Below are 21,486 nucleotides of genomic sequence, written 5' to 3'. Positions count from 1 at the left end.
TGTGGGATTTTCTTTTCCTAAATGGTTTAGTGTACCGGCGGCTATTACTTTCTCTAAAGTTATCCTATCATGATAAACATAGCACCAGAACATGGAAAAGTCAGTAAAACACAAACTTAACCTGCCTAGGGCTTAGAAGTATCTGAATACCAAGTTTGGTTATTCTAGCTCTTATAGTTTTCGTGATCCTTGCGTTCATACAGACGGACTTGGCTCGATTAAATAAATGGCTTAGAACGACTCACTATTTCTAGTTTTGAGAAAATATAAGCTGACTAACTAGCTTGCTAGCTGGCAGGGCTAGAGCTTTTTCAAAAGCTCATATTGTAAGCAGACTATGGAACCGCAGTCGTAACCGCAACGCTTCTGGGGCCGAAGTATTTTCAACTCGTATGAGCGCATAGCCCGTGATCAGAGCGTATTGTCGTCTTTCTCTCTAATAACAGTTCTAATCAAGCATGTTCGGCACGCCTCAGCGCCCCCCCAATCTAAAGATAAAAGCGACTGAGCGTTATTTCAATTATCCGTAGCGTTCAAGTGTAAAACTATGCTCTACGTATACCTCTCCGTGTGGCTGAGCGTGGACAAGCTTTGGCATTATCACTTCGTAGGTAGTGAGGTCTAGAACGTGGGACGTGCGTAGCGGACGTTGTAGTGTGGCCTTTTCGGGGTTTCTATTCTGTGGCCACAACAAATATACATAAATAAAGAGAAATCGCAGTCAACCGACACGAGTATACTATAAGCATATAGTTTATTTGCTAAGAAAGCGTCGCAGTTATTTTGCCAATCAACAAATATGGCCAAAACAAATAGTGACGACGCTGATATAAGCCAAAAGTTGCAGGAATTGCAGAGCTGGTTCGAAACAAATCCAAATCTTCCGGAAAATATCGGTAAGGCGACTGTATACTATATAGACTCTATATTTCCGTGCTAATCCGAACAATTGACTGAAGCCCATTATCACGCAATTGGCGCGAAACGCGATAGTTGTTAATTAAGTATTATTAACCGTAATTGGCCTTGTTCTAGGCCAGAAGATAACAATCGTCTTCAAGTGACAGCTTTAATTCATAAAGTTGGATAGATGATCAGCACTATTTATGACATGATTCACGTTCAATGCGAATAAGCCGCCCAACTGATAACCCTATCTATCTATCGCACATGCATTGTACATATGTATTCTTAGCTCATATAAGTATAGAAAATGTACTTAAAATTTTCTATCCTAGATAAATGTATTTAGTGCTACGGGGCACAAACTATCAACTTATCTTTCAAGCTATCAGTTTCGAAACCCTGCTTTGTGTAGGAAAAATAAGCAACAAAAGCAGCATAGATTAGTTTGCTCATCAATCAAATAAGTAGTTTCCACATTGTTGTGCAGAATCGATTATAGGGAGAAACCAGTTAATGTATTTATTTATAATTTTGTACTCTGTACCCGGGAGGGGTAAAAATTGTATATTTGATTTGTGCAAATACGTGCAACAGGCAAACAGAGGCGAGAGGACCGTCTGTCCGACTGTATGAACGCCTGTTTTTCGCAAGCGACTGATTCCACATTGACCAAACTTGGTATATAGACTCTTTTAGTACCCGGACAAAATAAGTTTATTTTACTTTTCTAATTATTCATACACACACAACATTTTTCGAGTTATTTGCCAGATCCAATCAAATCAGATACCATTACTAGATGTACTTCAACCTTCTATGTATTTATGTGTGAATGCATGCGAACTCTTTTCAGAGCCCATAGTTTTAAAGCGGTTTCTAAAGTGCATGTTTTACGATGTTGAACAGACCAAAGGCATTATAGAACTTAACTATAGTATGCGCAACGGGAATCCAAAATTATTTCTAGAGCGCAACATGGAGGACGAAATGACTGCCAAAGCCCTGCGGGCATCGTAAGTTGACAGAGAACTATTTAAGTTCTACCAAACAATACAAATATTCAGCGGCATTATCGTTTCAGAGACCTACTGATTATGCCTGGCGTAACACCGGAACGCCACAAACTAATTCTCTTTCGCATGACCGATCTAGATCCCAGTTCGGTTTGTAATGAAACCTCACAAGCGGATGCCAATAATTATTTAGAGTTATGTCTCATAATTTTAGAGAAACTCTGTGGAGGAAAGCAAAATTTTTTTTATGATGGCTGATGCTCGTTTCACCATGCCCGACACATTGCAAGGGAAAGAGTCCGAATCCAGTGAGGGGAACACCTTCGATGATGCAGAAATTGCCGATGGGGACGTACAAATAGTCGATATTAATGGCTATACGATGAGGCACATGGCACGTGTCTCCGTTTTCATAATGCGGGTATACATGAAGTTCTTACAGGAGGCCTACCCATCTAGACTTCGCGCCATGCATATGATCAATTGCCCTCCGTTCTTAGATCGCATGGTGACCATTATGAAGCCTTTCATTCGGGAAGAAGTCTATGAAATGGTGCAGTGCGAACATAAAGTTCTCTATAGCAATAGCAATAACTTATAGTTGTATATACCCACTAGATTCATTTCCATTACGAAGGTCTGGACAGCCTGTATGAGTGCGTTCCTCGTGAAATGTTACCCGAAGAGTACGGCGGAAATGCTGGTACCATAGCTGAAATCAAAGAGCATTGGCTACAGACTTTAAGGGAGAAGAGGTGAGCTACAACATCTCGTAAATCGTATCAATATTTCAGGCCCATTCTTTGGCTAACTCTATTTGAATGCGGTTTCAAATTTTCACAGCATACGCGTACATCCTAATATTTATTTTGGGAAATCTTTGTTGTGAAAATCTTTTAGAGCTGACTATAATTCGAATTTTGATAGTCCCTCGATGCTATATACTCATAAATTGTCAGCATGAGGAGACGAATAGATAGAGTCATGTCCGTCCGTATGAACAACGGGAACTGTTGAACTATAACATCAAGGGACACCAAACTTTGTATAGAGACTTGTCTTATCAATATGGAGGACAAGTTTGTAATAACAAACCATATATTATTTTATTAGTGTTAACAACGTTTCTATCATAAGCAAAGTTTACAATTATGATTTTTCTATCGCACTTGTTTAAAGTCGGTCAACAAAATATATCATAAAACTGCCATAGTAATGAATTAAAAATGCTTAGCCTTACATTACGTGTAGGTTGGGGATGAGTTCTTGGATAGTATTCGCTTATGATAACTCAAGAATCTTTTAAACTGAAGTTGTATTTGGAAGGACTACAGTCATTGAATAAAATTTATTATTTTTATATACTTACCCCTACATCTCTTGTGTATTATAGTGGATATCTAAGCGATGAGAAATACTGGAAAGTCGTTAGTCAAAACAAAAGTCGTTGGTCGTGGTTTTGAATTCTGAAACAGGAACGAAATGATCTATGGGAGCTCCATGTACAAAAAAGATGCCGGAAATGTAGCTACATACATACCTATATACAAGGATACACTGATAATTCGGGATGTTAAATAAAAGACCCAAAATATATGAATTTATCTAGCAATATTTTACAATTTCTTTGTTAAGCGTATATTCGAGAGTTGTATGTTTTTTTTTTTTAATTATAAAGTACGGTTTACTATTTGTAAGCTTTATATTTATTTGTGTATTTAATACATGCATATGTATGTTTGCACTCGTATGTGTATGTGATGGAAATCGATCTACAATTTACTTTGGCATCCAGCAATAAAAATGTTTATAAATCAAAAAGTTTGCTGTACTTTTTATTTCAACGCCGGACATACTCGAATACACGTGTGTATATTTCATTTAAAAACTTGCATTGCTCAGTAATCTAGAAAAATAAATGAGAAACATTTTTCGAGGTACGAGTACACGTGAAGAGTTGTGTCCAAATTTAGCGTCATAGAAGATTCCAAGATGTGGCACTTACTGGGACAACTCTCGGACTTCTTAGCCCCACACAGCGATCTCTTGAAGCATATTGCCGTTATCCTTACTTGCATACAACTCGCCGCCGGACTTCGTGCTGTCTACGAAGTGAAGATCAATCAGAGCAGCGATATATACGAGCCTGAAGGCTTTCTGGGTGCCCTCATATTGACGGCTCTAGGTCTGCGGATGGCCACACTAAACGGGGATGTGACGATGGTACGGATTAATAGTACAGGACTGGTATTGAATGTGACATTTATGGCGCTCTTCTATTGGTACGCCTCGCCGGCGAAAAAGATGCTCATACGTCGCAAATTATATATAGTGGCCTTCCTGATAGCCGCCTTTGTGGGATACTCCTTGTTTGAGGATCCAGAGGCCATTAGGTTTCGTCTGACCATCATTATGACGACCACACTACTGACTGTTGTTCTGCTGCCGCTGCTGAAAATCGGAGAGGATTGGGAGAGACAGAATGTGCGATTCTCGAATCTTTTGTGCGGCACACTTGTCACTGTGGCCTGGACCCTCTATTCATTGGCTATTAGGAACCTCTCGCTGATTTATCAAAACCTTTTGCTGCTAATACTGGATCTACTCGAAATCCTACTCTTCTTTGTCTATCGTCGCAGGAACATGTTTCCCGCCTCTGCCTCCGCCTCCGTTTCCGCCTCCGCTTCCTCTACCGATGTGGTGGCCGTCCGGAGTGTTTCCACAAATGTCTCCTTGGCCATCTGCGCCCGCTGTCGCTCATCGACCCATTAACCCTAAATGGTTGTTCTTATTTAACATACACTAAGGTTGTTCTTTAAAACTGTCTCTGTTTGATCCCCAAGTACAAAATTCTCAGCTTATACCTTTTTTTTAATCTTGTTTAGTTTGTTTATTATAAAATAAAATTATGTTTCAATTCTTTGGGCTAACATTATACAAATAAATAAAATATAACAACGTAACATATGTTGACGAAGTTTCAAAATAGTCTTCTCTGTAATCACAAAATTTGGTAACTTAAATCTGACTTCAGTCCAATTTTTTGATTTAATGAAAAAAAAAAAACAACACATTAAAAAATGTTCGTCGTCGATTCGACGAAGGACAACCATCTAGGGTTAAATATATAATTAGGCGTCACATCAGAACAATAATGGGCTAATGTTGACCATTTAGTGTAAGATTAGTCTAGTGCCTGCCCATAACAGGTAACTGCGCAGCAAGCAGCGTACAATGGGATACTCAGTGTATATTTTTTGAATAATCAATCAATAGATATTGCTGTCTCCATAAAACTAGTATTTTGACTGCGTCTTTAGAGATATAGCTCAAAGAAATTGAGACTAAAAGTGGAGCCGAAAGCGAATATCTCAATAGTATTTCGAAATTAAAGCAATATTGATATATCCTTTTTGCATCAATGTTCGAATGCGGAAATGGAAATAATAAGCTTAGTTTAATGAGAAAATTGGCTTCTGTTTCCACTCAAGCAAAAGCGTTAGAATTGAAACCGAATAGTTCAATCGCTTTTCGGAAACTAGAAAAGCTAGCAATTTGAATTAGTTACATCGAATTCGGAAACAGAAATATGTATGTATTTGAAATGTAAAGTAATTTTATAATTTAATCAATTGCAAAAAGGAATTTTAAATACCGAAATCTCCAGTTTAAAACACTGTTCAGTTTTTAAGAGCTGTTCTATTAGCACAAATGATAGGCACGCTTTTTGTTTAAAATATGCGAATTCTGCACACGATCGGGCGATTAGGATGTTTGTAGAAACACAGTAATTGTACGAGAATTCCGCCTATATATACGTACATATACAACCTTTGAGCGGACAATACGAAACGTCAACCAAAAATGAAAAAAATAGCAATTATAAAATTATTAATGCCGTGCCCAAAAACTGTTGTTCACAATGGCAATAAATAATTTGAATAAAATAGCCAAAGCGCCAATCAGTTGGCTACCAGGCTTCAAGCACAACAGTTGCGAGAATCAGAAACTGCTGTGCTCCTCAGTCTATCTATCAGTTTAGTGTTTTTATTGGGTTTAAGCTTAAAAATGTCGAGCGAAGCCGAAATTCAAATGAGACTCGATGAACTGAACGCGTGGTTTCGACAGAACGAGAAACTGCCACAGGAAATTGGTAAGGGAATACGGAAAGGCAAGAAACTTACATTTAAATCCTAGCCTAATGATGCACTAGCAATGAAATAACAACTGTTTGCCCGCTCCCGCCGCCTCGTTGCCTGACCTATCACACATGAAAGAGGCGCTTAATGAGGTCGTTAGTAAGCAAGCGCGTCGCTTTGCCAATTTTGTTGGTTATAGCCATGCGGCTATGCCCGTTACGTCATAGACGTCATAGTCAGCTCCCACGTCACGTAAACAAAACGCGCTGGCAACAACGCATTACGAGTAATTCGCATACAAAATTCTAAATCCACAGACCGTCTGCTCTTGCGTCGCTTCTATCAGTGCATGTTCGGGAATGTGGAGGACACCAAGAAGCTCATTGAGGTAAATTATACGCTGCGCAATAAACATCCACATCTGTTCATCAAGCGTGATCCATTGGACGAGGACAGCCGCCGGACATTTGAATATGCGTAAGAAGCTGTGGCGTGCAAAGATATATACAAACATGGAAAGTATAATCCAATTAATGTTTATCTATATGTTTAGAGATATATTGCCGTTGCCGGGTCTGACACCGGATAAGTGCAAGGTGTCGCTTTATCGCTTTAGGGACACTCAGCCCTCTAAGGTACGCAGACAGAGGAATCACCCTGAAATGGAGCTATAAACGCTTGTTAATTGTATTTTCATTTAGATGCATCATACGGAGGATACACGCGCCTTTTTCATGGTTACCGATTGTCGCTTCATTACGGCCGACGATAGCGCCAGGCCCGATGTGCTTTCTGAGGGTGAGATACAGATTTTCGACATGATGGGTACAACAATGGGCCACATAGGACGGCTGACCATTTCTACGCTGCGTGCCTATGTTAAGTTCCTGCAGTTGGCGTTTCCGGTTCGCCTCAAGGCGATTCACATGGTCAACTGTCCCAGTGTTCTGGACACCATAATAAGAATGGTGAAGCCCTTTATCAGCGATGAAGTTTACAGATTGGTACGAAGCAGGGTTATAATTTTAAATATGTATGCATTATGGGCTTACTTTTCCTTATCTTCCAGATACGTTTTCACACTGGCCCTATAGACACGCTCTACGAGTTTGTGCCACGGGAGATGTTGCCCGAGGAGTACGGCGGCAACAATGGAGCCCTAGCAGATCTTCGAACACAGACACATAAAGTTTTGGTTGAGCATCGGTAGGACTGAGTCCTGTTTTGACAAAAATTATAAATAAAATTCTAACGATTTGCATGTATTTCAGCGATTATCTAATGGGTCAACAAAATTGGCATGTCGAGAAGGCTCAAAAGCGCAGTATGCTGTCATGGAAGCCCCTCAGATAGGATTAAGGCAATTGTTGCATTTTGATTTACTCGCTTTTTGTTTTGTTTGTTTATATCGCTTACATACAAACTTAATTTAAATATATGCATTTCAGTGCAAATAAAAATTATGTTAAATTGGCAAAAATCGGGTTGTAGTTTCATATGCTTTTTTATTAAAAGCCACATTTAGCACAATTTAATAAATAACACTAATAATAGCATTTATATAAATGAATTCTATGAATTGGGTCCAAGTCCAGCTTGGTAAACAAATCTTGTTAACGGCTTTTTGATGCTCATGCAGTGCTATCGGATATATTTTTATCGATAAGAGCTTGTGGACCAACAGGCATGTGGCAAAATTGTATCGATTACTCAGTTGTTTGAGTACACTATACCGGTGCTATTTGACGCATCGCTAATTGCGGCTGTTTATTATTAAGTAGTGCTAGGTTTTTGTTTTATTTGTATTAATACGAGTTAAAAGCAGAGCAGACACAAATTAACTCACCATGGACAGACCACAGAAAATGCCCAAGGTGGCGAAGGTATGTGAAAATGCAACCGGTCTACAAGTTTTTAAAACTGTAAACGTTTCATTTCCAGGTGAAGAATAAAGCACCGGCTGAGGTGCAAATTACGGCGGAACAATTGCTGCGTGAAGCTAAGGAGCGCGATCTTGAGATATTGCCACCGCCACCCAAACAAAAAATCTCCGATCCAGCCGAGTTAGCGGACTATCAGCAACGCAAGCGTAAGACGTTTGAGGACAACTTGCGAAAGAATCGCATGGTCGTTAGTCATTGGATAAAGTACGCACAATGGGAGGAGCAGCAGCAGGAGATTCAGCGAGCGCGATCCATATGGGAACGCGCATTGGACAACGAGCATCGCAACATTACCATCTGGCTGAAGTATGCCGAAATGGAGATGAAGAACAAGCAGGTAAATCATGCGCGTAATCTCTGGGATCGGGCTGTCACCATTATGCCGCGTGTCAATCAATTTTGGTACAAATACACCTATATGGAGGAGATGCTAGAGAATGTGGCCGGTGCTAGGCAAGTCTTCGAACGCTGGATGGAGTGGCAGCCCGAGGAGCAAGCCTGGCAAACATACGTTAACTTTGAGCTGCGCTACAAAGAAATCGATCGTGCACGAGAGGTATACGAAAGATTTGTGTACGTACATCCCGATGTCAAGAACTGGATTAAGTTTGCACGCTTCGAGGAGACGCACGGCTTCATACATGGATCACGTCGTGTCTACGAACGTGCCGTTGAGTTTTTTGGTGACGACTATATCGAGGCGCGTCTGTTCATTGCCTTTGCCCGTTTCGAAGAAGGTCAAAAGGAGCACGATCGAGCGCGCACCATATACAAATATGCGCTGGACCATCTGCCCAAGGAGTGCACACAGGAACTCTTTAAAGCATACACCATACACGAGAAGAAATATGGCGATCGTGCTGGTATCGAAGATGTAATTGTGTCCAAGCGGAAGTATCAGTATGAGCAGGAGGTGGCCGCCAATCCGACCAATTATGATGCCTGGTTCGATTACCTGCGTCTTATCGAAGCCGAGGGCGATAAAGATGTAATTCGTGAGACCTACGAACGCGCCATAGCAAATATGCCACCGGCCAACGAAAAGAACTATTGGCGTCGCTACATCTATCTGTGGATCAACTATGCCCTCTATGAAGAACTCGAAGCTGAGGATCTTGAGCGCACCAGACAAGTGTACAAGACCTGCCTGGAACTAATGCCCCACAAACAATTTACGTTCAGCAAGATCTGGTTGCTGTATGCGCAGTTCGAGATACGCTGCAAGGATCTGCAACGTGCACGCAAAACTCTCGGCTTGGCCATCGGTACATGTCCCCGCGACAAGATTTTCCGTGGATACATTGACCTAGAGATCCAACTGCGCGAGTTCGAACGCTGCCGCCTACTCTACGAGAAGTTTCTTGAATTTGGTCCCGAGAATTGCGTCACGTGGATGAAGTTTGCTGAGCTGGAGAACCTACTCGGCGACACAGAGCGTGCCAGAGCTATTTTCGAGCTGGCAGTGCAGCAGCCACGTTTGGACATGCCCGAGCTGCTGTGGAAGGCGTACATAGACTTTGAGGTGTCGCTGGGAGAGATGGAGCTGGCCCGTCAGCTCTATGAGCGTCTGCTCGAGCGTACGCATCATGTAAAGGTGTGGATGTCTTTTGCCAAGTTTGAAATGGGTCTCAATCATGGCGAGGAAGATGCCGAGCTGAGCATGCGCTTGGCTCGTCGCGTCTATGAGCGCGCCAACGACAGGCTGCGTCAGTTGGGCGACAAGGAATCGCGTGTGCTTCTGCTTGAGGCCTGGCGTGACTTTGAGCGTGAGGCGAACGATGCGGAAGCGCTCCAAAAGGTGCTGGACAAGATGCCGCGACGCATTAAGAAACGCCAGAAGATCGTCTCCGATGATGGCGTTGAGGAAGGCTGGGAGGAGGTCTTCGATTACATATTCCCCGAGGATGAGATGGCGCGTCCAAACCTGAAATTGTTGGCTGCGGCCAAGATGTGGAAAAAGCAAAAGGACACCACCGACGAAGAAACGCCAGTGGCAGAAGCTCCAACGGAATGAAACTCCATGATACCCTACCGACCAGTTCTGATTATAACAATTAAATGTGTAAAATAAATTTCAGCTTTGCATTAGTTTTTTTCAAATGGATATTATGGACTATTTTTGGGTTCTCCTCTCCGATTCTCATAGGTAGTGACTAATCAGAGCCATTGTAGAAAATGTGCATTTAATAGTAACATTTTTTAATAAAGAAATTATTGATTATTTGTGAGCTCTCCTCCGCGCTTCTCATAGGTAGCAGCGCATTTAATTGTATATTTTTGTTTAAATTTCGGACACTTTTCCATCGCTTCAACGAAAAATATGATTTCAAATAAATTTTACAATACATAAAAACAAATAGGCCTATTTCTGGGTCATTTATTAATTTAAATTAGGCCTTGTTTTATTTTAGCTAAAATCTGTAGATTAATTTTTGGATTTTTTATTTAGATTCAACGTGTACGTAACAGCAAAGTGAAAGCTGAATAAGTAATCCTTAAGACCTGAGATTGTTAAAGTGCTTTAGCTAGGATTTGCAAATATGAATGGAATTACCTGAACAAAGGTTTCCAGCGTGAGCGATATGTAGTTCCCGGCAAAGATCACAGTTGGCCGTTGGGCGCGAATAAGCGTTATTAATAGATTGCTCTTGAACTGTGGCAATTGCTCCAACCAGTTGCAGCCATAGAAAGAGTCCAGGAGCGCCTCGCTTTGTGTTCGCAAGCGTTCACCAAAGAGGCATATAATGAATACCTCTAGGGTGACGGACAAAAAGAAAACGAGCGAAAGCATCATGGCTGACAGGTCATTAGAGTCGGCGACATATAGAAAATGCATTGCCACGGTGCATTGTACGGTGCCGGAACAAATGAATTGTGCCATGCAAGCAGTGGACAGTATTTTCTGGATGATCTCGTGCAGCTTGAGGACACAATTGAAATCATCGATGCAGTTGCGCAAATCATTGTAGACGGAGATGCGCCAGCTCTCATAGTTAACGGCCGTGGGGCGCACTGCCGGATAGCCAATGCGTCGTACGCGCAGCTCCAAGGCGCGCATGTGACCGGTCAGTATGCCGAGATAGGCCGGTGGATAGGAGTCGTTGGCACAATCCTGCGCAGCCTGGACAATAAGGCCAATCAGCTGGTACACATAGATGGCCACGTAGGCGACATCCGATCGATGCCAGTCAATGCCAAACCAGGCTGGATACAAAAGCTCTCGCTGCTTGGCAAAGGCCACCCGCAAACAGCTCAGAATGGTGCCTATGATGAAGATGCCGGCAAAGATGCGAAAGCCAGTGCGTGAGGTTGCAACGGCCCGCCGAAGCACCTCCAATTCCTTGGGATTGTTTACCTGAATAGCTCGCCTATCTAAACGTTGCAGAAGTCTCTTAATCTGCTTCAACTCTTGGCGTACAAGGAACACATTGATGAACTTCAGATTTGCCGCAATGTCCGTTATGGTGATGGTAAGATTCTCGAATAAGGCCTGCAGATTGTGGGCGAAGAAGAGCTGAATTACCAGCGTGAGGGGAAAGAGCAATGTGACCAGGGTATTAATGACAATCGAATAGATGATAAAGAGTCCACTTGAGAAGCTCTTCGGCCGGAGCAAGCCTGTCAATTGCCACACGCGCCAGTGATAAGCCACCGCACTATGCGTGTCCAGCGATTGGTAATCCAATACCGTCTTGTCCATAATGTCGATTCACATTTTGCGTTACACCCAGAAGGCTGCGCCTTTTATGGCAATTCGCTTGAGAATTGCATTGGAGAGCACTTAACTTCTGACCATTATGCATTATTAGACAATCGTTTGTTATTTTGTATTTACCAAAAGTTTTTAATCGTTTCCCCCGTCCTTGAACACTTACATATGGTGTCGGTGTTGCCTGAAATTGTCCCAATTTGAGGAATAACAAGAAAACAACACAAGTTTCTAATTCGCAATATATATTATATATATATATATATATATGTATATATATTTGTCTTTATTTTGGAAAACATTTAATTTAATTAAGGTTCCAAGCAAGCGAAAAATGTGATGGTAACTAGAATACTAGAATGTGATATTGTGAAGGAACTTGTGTGTGGTATGCGTATGTGATATGAAAGCGATTCATTGTTGCGGGGCCGTAAAAACTGAAAAGTCAGAGTCATCGAGGAAATCAATAGTCCTTTCCATATTTTCCTAATAAAAATTAAAAACAAATAACAAGATCAAGCCTGGCCCAAAACTTGCCCAAAAAAAAAACAGATTTAACTTAAACTTAAGGAAGAGGCATATAACGAAATAAAATCGGCCGGAATTTGAATCGTTTTTTTTTTTTTCAATTGTTATACAAACCTTAAGCACAGGACTCAAAGGCGGTCTAAAACTATCCGCCGCCTCTGCGTAGGCATACGTATTGATCATCTTAGCAGTGACTTTCCGTTGTGATCCTATTTTTTTGTCCCCAAATATTATAATTAAATTTACCAATTTCTTTAAGAAAACACCACAGCCTTAATGGTATTGGCACACACACAATATTATTATTATTATTAGATAGACTGGAAGAGTCGTCCACTTATCTGAAGTTCCTTTTTAAAAAAAGAAGTTGCCCGCGCTTCGGACCATCTGTTTGGTATAAAAGCGACATAGGAACAATCGGTCGAAAATATTAGTGTTTTTAAGACATCCTCTAAGTAGCAAATATAAGATAGTTAACCCATTTGATCATTGTAGGAAACATCTTCGCTACAAAAATCTGATTTGAGACAAATAGTGGCAATTAATAGTATTTGCTTCAAATTGTTTTTGTTTGTTTTTCTAAAAAGTTGATCTGAAAATATAAGCTGAAGGCTCAAAGTTAGCTATGTGTGTAAAATATATGTATGTATATAAAGTACGGTGGTGATAGCTGGGCCGTAGTGCCGTAGTTCAAAATATATGTGTTCAAGCAGATATATTTCGGCATGTTGCACATTAAACGCTCTGAAATTTAATTAATGAACCATTCTGGATTCTTTTTAATAATTGCATATAAGTATTGTATTTGCATTAGTTGATTGATTGATATATATATAAATATAAATAGGTTTATATATATTTATATATATATATATATATACTCGTATTGAATTATGATGCGTATGTATGTACATAGGGTTATTTGATATACCTTTTAAAGCAACTTGTAAAGCTCTGTTTCCACTGACCTGGAAATGTCAGGCTAGATCGGTTAGTGCCTTTTTCTTTAATTTTTAATTCTCGTTTCCAGTGCAGTGGAAATAGAGCTTAGGTAGGTATGGTGTGGGGAAAAACTCAAAATCAAATCGTTGATGCACACAAGTGACAAAGAAATTTAAGGGCTAGACATTACCTTAATTCGTAATTTTTAAGAATTAATTTAAAAATACAATTAAGAAAAGGATCTCCTTTACTTGTTGACTCTTTACAAAGTGTAATTTTAGAATTGGGAAAATATTGTTAAATCATTTACAAAGGATTTCAAATTCACTAAATTAGGTTTGTTTTCTTGTTTGTTGTTTTTTGTTTTTACTTTAAATTAAAACGGTTGGCAAAAAGCACAGAGAAATCAAATATTTCTAGTTACAAGCTATTGTTCTTTTGTAATTGTAGTAGCAAAGCACATGAAATTCAAACAAACAATGGATACAAAAGTAGTACGCACGTAACATTACAATCAATTTACTTTGGCGTTACGTAACGTTCAGTTATTTTACTGTAAATTAGATTGCTGCTTTAACTGAGAATTAACATTAACGTTGCTGAGCCTTCAATTGAACAAAGAGATAAACATTTTATAGTACATTTAACACCAATAGGTTCCAGTTCTGGTCACTCATTGATGAAATTGAAATGTTACAATTGCATTAGCTTTACATTTTAATTAAATTTAAGCTCAGATCTCTCAGTCACAAAAGTTGTAACAAATGTATGATGTTATTTTCATTATTCATTTTCAATAGTTCTGAGAGAGATAAAGAGAGAGAGAGAGAGATAGAGTTGAATATGTTCTGCCTGTGCTCAAAAGTTGTATTTAACTATAGTTCTGTTCATCCTTGTTTTTATTTCTGAGTTGAGATGATTTGATTTGATTACTTCTTGATTAAGCTGCTTATGAATTATACAGCCAGCGATTGTATATAAATTCTATATGGAGTTTGAATGCCCTCCTAATTTTCAGCCTTGTTCTGTTGCTGCTGCTTGGCTTTTGTATTTAAATCGGTTTTAATTGTTTTTGGAATTGTTGCATCTTTTGTATTTCCGACCTTTGCGGCGGCGTTCTGATTTGAATTTGCATTTTTGTCTTTGTCTTTGGCATCCTGGAAAAGAAAAGTTGCCAACGATTTTACAAATACGATTTCATTAGATAGATTCTATTAAATTTCAGATTAAATAATTTGAATTGTTGTTGTTGTTGTTGCTGCTATTGTAACTATTGCTGCTATAGTTTTTGTCGAAATTATGAATCATTTGTTCGTTATATTTATCAATTTATTGCAGCACACAAAATAACATTTCCCATCGCACATTCATAATTATATGTACATACATACATAAATATACATACATATGTATATATTTTTCTATGTATATCGAATGAAATATATGTATATAATATACAGCTGAGCATATGAATAGACTGATTGATAGATAGGGGTGGTGGGGGAAAATGAGATTTTATGTGCAGCATTTAATTGCAAATTCAAAACAATATTCTCGACTTATCTGACTTGGGACAAATATTCTCAATTTGTATGGAGATTGGACACAAATCGAGGGCATACATACATACATACATAATCGTATATGTGCACCTAACCATTATGCGAAAACGGAGAGGCAAACAAAAGTAAAAAAAAAAAAAACAAAAAAAAAAATCATAAATAAGGTAAACAAAAACTAAAAACTATTACTGAAATGGCAGAAGTCAAACGTACTAGCTGAAAATATTGAGTGGGTGGGTGCATATATGTGTGGAATTTGAAGGTCATGAGCGGAGTGTGTGAGGCCCGATTGGTATGATATTTGTTATGAAATTTGTATGGTAATTATAATACAAAGAGGAGCCGTCCACCATATAGCATAAGCAGCGCCCCTCCACTCCCCTTTGATTGATTAGTAGCGAAAGCATGCATGTTAGCTCCATATAAATAAAGAAATGTTGAGAAAATATAACTTACCTTGGCCATAACGGAAGCGGCTTCCTGCTTCAAATACTCCTCACGGGCCGCCTCATACAAGGACACAAACTTGTCGCGCTGCACCTTGAACTGAGCGAAAAGCTCATCATCTTTGTGACCTTGCAAGCGTTTTTCTATATCGGTTTTTATCGCATGCTCGGCACGGATTTCATCAGTTACCCATGGCTTGTCAATGGGATACTGATTGACCAAGTTTTTAAGCGTTTTGATGGTGCTTTTGCCTTTGACGGCCTGCTTTACCAGTTTGGCATTGGGTTTCTTGATTTTTCCGCCATTTGTGTTGCCATTCATGTGCATAACGCCCATATTGCCGGGCCCGCCCATATTGAATGGTGGTGGTCCATTCAGAGGCATGCCGCGCGGCGGCATTCGCGGCCCAATTCCCATCCCAATGTGTGGTCCCATCATCGGTGGCATTGGACCGGGACCAGGACCGGCACCGCGTCCGTTACGCCGCATGAAGTGCGGCATTGGACCGCCACCGCCCATCGGTGGCATGGGTCCTCGCATGGACGGCATCTGTGGTTGAAAGGGCATCGGTGGAAATGGTGGCATTGGGCCACCACCGTGTGGTCCCATCGGACCCATGCCCATAGGAGACATCATGTTGCGTCCGCCGCGATTCGGTGGTCCTCCCATTTGTACTCTATTAAAGCCGCCGCCGCCACCACTTCCGCCTCCATTAAAACGATTGGGTGGCTGGAAACGCTGTTTTGGTTGCCAATTATTACCGACACCGCCATTCATGTTCATGGAGCCGCCTTTGTTGCCTCCATTTCCGCCTCCATACTGAGCATTGAAGTGCTGCTGCAGCTGTTTTCCCTTCGGCGACTTTCCTTTCAGTTGCTTCTTCTTGTTTTGCAAACCATCGCCTGCAGATGTGTTCTGTGTTGACTGTTGTTGCTGTTGCACGTTTGTCGGTGGTGTGGGTTTGTTGAAATCTATGTATAATGGATCACTCGGCATCTGGCTGGAAGAATACATCATTTGATTGCCTCCTCTCATTTGATTGCCTCCGCCAAGTTGATTGCCCACCATTCCCATTCCCATCTGGGGTCGAAATGGTTTTTTGTATGGCGCTATTGCAGCACGCACGCTTTGGGAGCGTTGTTGTTGCATTGCCCGGTTTTGTTGAAAATTGTTTCTCGAGACCATTTTGTTGAAACGGCTTGTCCGCTGTCTTACTTTTAGTATTGAGAGAACTAGCAGTTACTATCACCCTTAACAATTACGTTTGTACACTTGTATAACGAGAAAACATTGAAATTCTATATAATACACATATTTTTGTTACGATATCTAGGCCGTAAGTTAGCAAAGGTGCGAACTAGAAGAGCGGGAAGAAGAAAATAGCAAGCCCACACGTCAGGCTTTAAATGAACACCAAAAATATATTTAAATCTGCACTTACTTTCTATCTTATACGTAGATGATATCCAAGGTACCCAATTTTGGGTTTTACCATAGACACATTAACAAAAATGGATTAAAAAGGAATAAACTGCAAATTTTGACGAACGAAACTACGTTTACTTCTTCTCTCTGGAGTTGCCAGCCTGCAAAAGGGGGGATATCGATGCTCCAGCATCGATATACTGTATGCAGCTTATCGATATTATGATTTCATTCGATTTCCGCATTCACTTTTTGTTGCACGTGCGAAAGCATTTAAACCTTATTCTTGAGAGGTAAACATACAAATTTGTTTACCGAAACATGGGCAAGAAAGTGTACAATGCGAAGGCGCGGCAAAATCCGCAAACTATTGTGGACAATTCAGCCATAAAAAATGTAGGTAACACAAGCTCCTGAATGGGCTTACAATTAATATACGATTCCATGTTTCCAGATCCAGATTGAAGTGGACGTTGTGGCTGGCGGGAGTGGAATTGGTGGGGGCTATGATGAAGCCAACGCCTTGGTTTTACCTTCACAAAAGCGAGCGACCAAAATCAAGGTTGAGAAAAGGCAGAATGTAAAGATCTTGACGAAAAAGCAACGTAAACATCTTCAGGGTATTGTTGATAAGAAAAAGAAGAAAGAGGGTGTAAGTATATTATATCATTGATTTAATTCCATAGAACTATGTATAAGGAACCGTTTAAATTTTTAATAGCGTGCCAAACTATTGGATGACTTGGCTGCCGTGCAAATTCCCGAAGCGGAGCTCCAACAATACACATCAATCAGCACAGTGCAAACAGTTGGTCTGAAGCGACTACAAACGTTGGATGAATACTTGTCCAGGAAAAAGGAGAAGCAGTTGCAAGTGCAGCAGCTGTCGACCAGTGGCAGACGTGTGAATGCCATCAAAGGTGCAGCCAAGCGGAAGCTGCTTACGGAAGAGCAAGACGAATTTGACTCTAAGCGTAAAAATCCGAATGTTGTTGGCATAGATGACGATGAGGACGATGATGATGATGATGACGACACGAGTGAGAGTAGCGATGCTGAAAGCGGAAGCAATAAAGCAGAAACAGAAGCGAAAGCAGACGTTGTTGCACATACCTCGACAGATGCTGGAAAGGAAACAATCGCCCCACAGCCACCCCAAGTGAAAAAATTGAAGCCGAAGACAGCGGCTAAGCAAGGGATTCTGGCACCTGCCCATAAAACAATCTATGTGCCCGTACATCGTACCGACGAGGTGCAAGCAGCACGCCACAAACTTCCCATTCTCGCCGAGGAGCAACAAGTAATGGAGGCCATAAACGAGAATCCTATTGTGATTGTGGCTGGAGAGACGGGCTCAGGCAAGACAACACAAATCCCCCAATTTCTCTATGAAGCTGGCTATGCGAGCAACAAGATGATTGGCATAACAGAGCCACGACGAGTGGCCGCTATTGCCATGTCAAAACGTGTGGCATACGAAATGAATCTCTCCGCCAATGAGGTGTCTTATCTCATTCGCTTCGAGGGGAATGTGACGCCAGCGACACGCATCAAATTCATGACTGATGGTGTCCTGCTCAAGGAGATCGAGAGTGACTTTATGCTGAACAAATATTCGGTCATCATACTGGATGAGGCGCATGAGCGTAGTGTCTACACAGACATATTGGTCGGCCTCTTGTCCCGAATAGTTCCGTTGCGTCACAAGCGCGGCAGTCCGCTAAAGTTGATTGTCATGTCTGCCACCTTGCGTGTCAGTGACTTCACCGAGAATGCACGTCTCTTCAAGGTGCCGCCACCTGTGCTGAAGGTTGAGGCTCGACAATTTCCCGTGACCATACATTTCCAAAAGCACACGCCTGACGATTACCTGGCCGAGGCGTATCGCAAGACTGCCAAGATTCATTCACAACTGCCCGAAGGTGGCATTCTAATATTTGTCACCGGTCAGTTAGAAGTGAACCAGTTGGTGCGTAAGCTGCGACGCTCGTTCCCCTATAATGCGGAGACTGCAAAACAAACGGCAAAAACGCCACTGGCTAAGGAAGTCCCCGAAACATCAACCGCCAGCAATGCGGACAATACGGAGGATGCTTTGGAACAGGAGTTCGACATGAAGCGTGTGATAAGAAACATTCGAAAGACGAAGAAGAAGTTCCTTTCTCAAATCTCCCTGCCCAAAATAAATCTGGACGATTATAAGTTGCCAGGTGATGACACGGAAGCAGACATGTATGAGCAAGCGCTTGGGTCAGAGCGCGACTCGCAGGCTGGATCAGATCTAGACGATGCGAGCGATGCGGATGACGCCGATGGTCTGGGCTCTGCTCTCGATGAAGCAGTTTCTAGCGCATCGAGGCAACCTATGTGGGTGCTTCCACTCTACTCGCTGCTCTCGTCAGAGAAGCAAAATCGCATCTTCCAGCCAGTACCAGAGGGCTGTCGACTGTGTGTGGTCAGCACGAATGTGGCCGAAACGTCGCTTACAATACCGCACATCAAATATGTCGTTGACAGTGGTCGTCAAAAGACACGTCTCTATGACAAGATCACAGGTGTGAGCGCTTTTGTAGTTACCTACACGTCCAAGGCATCGGCCGATCAGCGAGCAGGTCGTGCCGGTCGCGTCAGTGCCGGCCATTGCTATCGTCTCTACTCCAGTGCCGTGTACAATGATCTCTTCGAGGACTTTGCGATGCCCGATATACAGCAGAAGCCAGTGGATGATCTAATGTTGCAAATGCGTTGCATGGGTATTGATAGGGTTGTGCATTTTCCTTTCCCATCACCACCGGATCAAGTACAGCTGCAGGCTGCCGAACATCGTCTTACAGTGCTAGGCGCCCTGGAGGCGAGGAGCGCAACTGAAGAAGCACAAAGCAGCAGTAGTGGCGACGGCAAAGATTTGCCTCCAGCAATCACACAACTTGGTCGCGTAATCTCGCGATTTCCCGTTGCTCCACGCTTTGGCAAAATGCTGGCACTGTCGCATCAGCAGCAACTCCTGCCCTACACCATCTGTCTGGTGGCCGCGCTTTCGGTGCAGGAGGTGCTGATTGAGATTGGTGTGCAGCGCGACGAGGATGTGGCCCCTACAGCCAACAAGTTTCACGAGAAACGCCGGAGCTGGGCGGCCAGTGGAAACTATCAACTATTAGGTGATCCCATGGTGCTGCTCCGAGCGGTGGGCGCTGCCGAATACGCCGGCTCTCAAGGCAAACTGGCCAGCTTTTGTGAGACCAATGGTCTGCGTCAGAAGGCCATCAGTGAGGTGCGTAAGCTGCGAGTGCAGCTCACCAACGAGATCAACTTAAACGTCAGCGGTGCAAACGTGTGTGTGGATCCTGAACTAAAGCCGCCTACGGATGCGCAGGCACGCTTCTTGCGACAGATTCTGCTCGCTGGTATGGGCGATCATGTGGCACGAAAGGTCCCGCTTAACGAAATCGCCGATAAAGACGAGCGTCGACGTCTTAAGTATGCCTATAACTGTGCCGATATGGTGGAGCCGGCCTTTCTGCATGCCTCGTCGGTGCTGAAGCAAAAGGTGCCCGAATGGATTATCTATCAGGACGCCTACGAACTGCAGAACGGGGACTCCAGCAAGATGTTCATACGTGGCATCACAGCCATCGAGCCTGAGTGGCTGCTTCTTTATGTGCCCCTGCTCTGCAATATACGCGATGTGCGTGAGGATCCCGCGCCACGTTACAAACCATCGGAGGGCAAAATCTATTGCTATGTGGACGCCACTTTTGGCAAGGCTGCCTGGGATCTCCCATTATCAGAGGTGGAGATTCCGCCCAGTGAGAAGGCTTGCTGGTAAGTGAACTGATCATCACTCTTCATTTAGTTTCAACTTAAAAAGCTTATTTATTCTCTTCTAGTTACTTTGCCATGTTTCTGCTGGAGGGTAGTGTTTGCCCCAAACTGGCCGAATTCAAGCCCAAGCTGAAGTCCACACCCGGCTCCATGATCAAGAGCTGGTCGAACATGAATGACAAGGTGTTGCGTTTCAAACGGGCACTGATCAGTAAAAAGATTCAAACGCGCCAAGCCCTGCAGGCTGCATGGGAAAGAGACTCCAACTGTACGTGTGAAAATAATCCTAAAAAAAAACGAAAAACCCTATAATGAGACCTTTCTTATTTGCAGTTCTGCTAGAAGAGTACCAAAATTTACTGTACGATGTGGCGCTAAGCGAGTTAACGCCCATTTGGCCACCAGCTGTAGCCGAAGCTGCGACGTGAGTTGATCGAGAAAACTTCTCTTCCACTGGAGACTCAATTTGTGTACATAAAATTATAGTTTTTAAATTGTGTTATATGTTTATTAGCTTGGAATAAATTTGATGATGTAAGAAGATAGAATCAAAGCTCTCCTCTGTAATCACTTACTGCACAAGGCATGTCTTTCAAACTACTATAGCCAGCCATTTATTTGAAAGGGTTATTTTGTATTTGTCGATGGTCGTGTGCAAGAAAATTGTTGGCCATACTCGTTTTTTGTGCCGTCACAAGATTTCTTAGCAAATTCAATGGATGATATCTATTGTGTTGCAGATAGATGTTAAGAATTTTGCATAGCTATGTAAGGTATTTGATTCAAAAAGGGTCCTTGGCTTTTGTCGAGTTCGTATCTGTGTCCGATTCTGTGCCTTTTTGTGAGGTCGTCAATTGCCATCTTGGTACAAATTTCACAATTAAGTTTAAGAAATTTTAGTTTGTCAATTCACTGTCTAGTTTGCACGCACATTTTTAAAAATTAAACGCGCTATATTTAATTTGTATAACAAGTTTCGTTTTATTTTGTTTTATTGTAATTGTTATATTTCATAAATATTACATATTTGTTTAATTAAAATGAAACGAA

At 41.8% G+C, this 21,486-nt stretch overlaps 7 protein-coding genes across 7 annotated transcripts; 5 read left to right on the top strand and 2 right to left on the bottom strand.

The window, feature by feature from the left end:
• Nucleotides 1–631: 631 nt before the first annotated feature.
• Nucleotides 632–3,533, top strand: LOC115627875 (alpha-tocopherol transfer protein-like). The gene is made up of 6 exons (XM_030523759.1): nucleotides 632–896; nucleotides 1,760–1,919; nucleotides 1,988–2,069; nucleotides 2,134–2,472; nucleotides 2,538–2,674; nucleotides 3,313–3,533. The coding sequence occupies exons 1-6, from the start codon at nucleotides 800–802 to the stop codon at nucleotides 3,380–3,382; spliced, it is 885 nt and encodes a 294-aa protein (XP_030379619.1). The 5' UTR covers nucleotides 632–799; the 3' UTR covers nucleotides 3,383–3,533.
• A 294-nt stretch (nucleotides 3,534–3,827) lies between these two features.
• LOC115627912 (bidirectional sugar transporter SWEET11-like) lies at nucleotides 3,828–4,780 on the top strand. Its single transcript, XM_030523807.1, has one exon. It carries the CDS (start codon nucleotides 3,912–3,914, stop codon nucleotides 4,689–4,691), a length of 780 nt encoding a protein of 259 aa, XP_030379667.1. The 5' UTR covers nucleotides 3,828–3,911; the 3' UTR covers nucleotides 4,692–4,780.
• A 1,220-nt stretch (nucleotides 4,781–6,000) lies between these two features.
• LOC115627919 (alpha-tocopherol transfer protein-like) lies at nucleotides 6,001–7,538 on the top strand. The gene is made up of 6 exons (XM_030523814.1): nucleotides 6,001–6,072; nucleotides 6,376–6,535; nucleotides 6,612–6,693; nucleotides 6,760–7,062; nucleotides 7,128–7,264; nucleotides 7,330–7,538. Exons 1-6 carry the CDS (start codon nucleotides 6,012–6,014, stop codon nucleotides 7,409–7,411), a joined length of 825 nt encoding a protein of 274 aa, XP_030379674.1. The 5' UTR covers nucleotides 6,001–6,011; the 3' UTR covers nucleotides 7,412–7,538.
• A 276-nt stretch (nucleotides 7,539–7,814) lies between these two features.
• On the top strand, nucleotides 7,815–10,105 carry LOC115627902 (protein crooked neck). The gene is made up of 2 exons (XM_030523796.1): nucleotides 7,815–7,941; nucleotides 8,000–10,105. Exons 1-2 carry the CDS (start codon nucleotides 7,906–7,908, stop codon nucleotides 10,013–10,015), a joined length of 2,052 nt encoding a protein of 683 aa, XP_030379656.1. The 5' UTR covers nucleotides 7,815–7,905; the 3' UTR covers nucleotides 10,016–10,105.
• A 259-nt stretch (nucleotides 10,106–10,364) lies between these two features.
• Nucleotides 10,365–11,944, bottom strand: LOC115627904 (odorant receptor 2a). Its single transcript, XM_030523799.1, has 2 exons — nucleotides 10,556–11,944; nucleotides 10,365–10,503 (listed from the first exon to the last, which is right to left on the bottom strand). The coding sequence occupies exons 1-2, from the start codon at nucleotides 11,699–11,701 to the stop codon at nucleotides 10,453–10,455; spliced, it is 1,197 nt and encodes a 398-aa protein (XP_030379659.1). The 5' UTR covers nucleotides 11,702–11,944; the 3' UTR covers nucleotides 10,365–10,452.
• A 1,935-nt stretch (nucleotides 11,945–13,879) lies between these two features.
• LOC115627903 (DNA-binding protein K10) lies at nucleotides 13,880–16,760 on the bottom strand. The gene is made up of 3 exons (XM_030523798.1): nucleotides 16,631–16,760; nucleotides 15,199–16,546; nucleotides 13,880–14,337 (listed from the first exon to the last, which is right to left on the bottom strand). Exons 2-3 carry the CDS (start codon nucleotides 16,372–16,374, stop codon nucleotides 14,188–14,190), a joined length of 1,326 nt encoding a protein of 441 aa, XP_030379658.1. The 5' UTR covers nucleotides 16,375–16,546; nucleotides 16,631–16,760; the 3' UTR covers nucleotides 13,880–14,187.
• A 122-nt stretch (nucleotides 16,761–16,882) lies between these two features.
• On the top strand, nucleotides 16,883–20,989 carry LOC115627901 (probable ATP-dependent RNA helicase kurz). Its single transcript, XM_030523795.1, has 5 exons — nucleotides 16,883–17,010; nucleotides 17,069–17,266; nucleotides 17,336–20,436; nucleotides 20,502–20,704; nucleotides 20,770–20,989. Exons 1-5 carry the CDS (start codon nucleotides 16,936–16,938, stop codon nucleotides 20,862–20,864), a joined length of 3,672 nt encoding a protein of 1,223 aa, XP_030379655.1. The 5' UTR covers nucleotides 16,883–16,935; the 3' UTR covers nucleotides 20,865–20,989.
• The last annotated feature ends 497 nt before the right edge of the window (nucleotides 20,990–21,486 follow it).

This window comes from Scaptodrosophila lebanonensis, unplaced genomic scaffold (genome assembly GCF_003285725.1).
Source record: "Scaptodrosophila lebanonensis strain 11010-0011.00,11010-0021.00 unplaced genomic scaffold, SlebRS2 tig00000098-arrow-pilon, whole genome shotgun sequence".
Taxonomy (NCBI): domain Eukaryota; kingdom Metazoa; phylum Arthropoda; class Insecta; order Diptera; family Drosophilidae; genus Scaptodrosophila; species Scaptodrosophila lebanonensis.
Note: the sequence above shows the minus strand (reverse complement) of the source record. Positions and strands in the feature narration are given on the sequence as shown.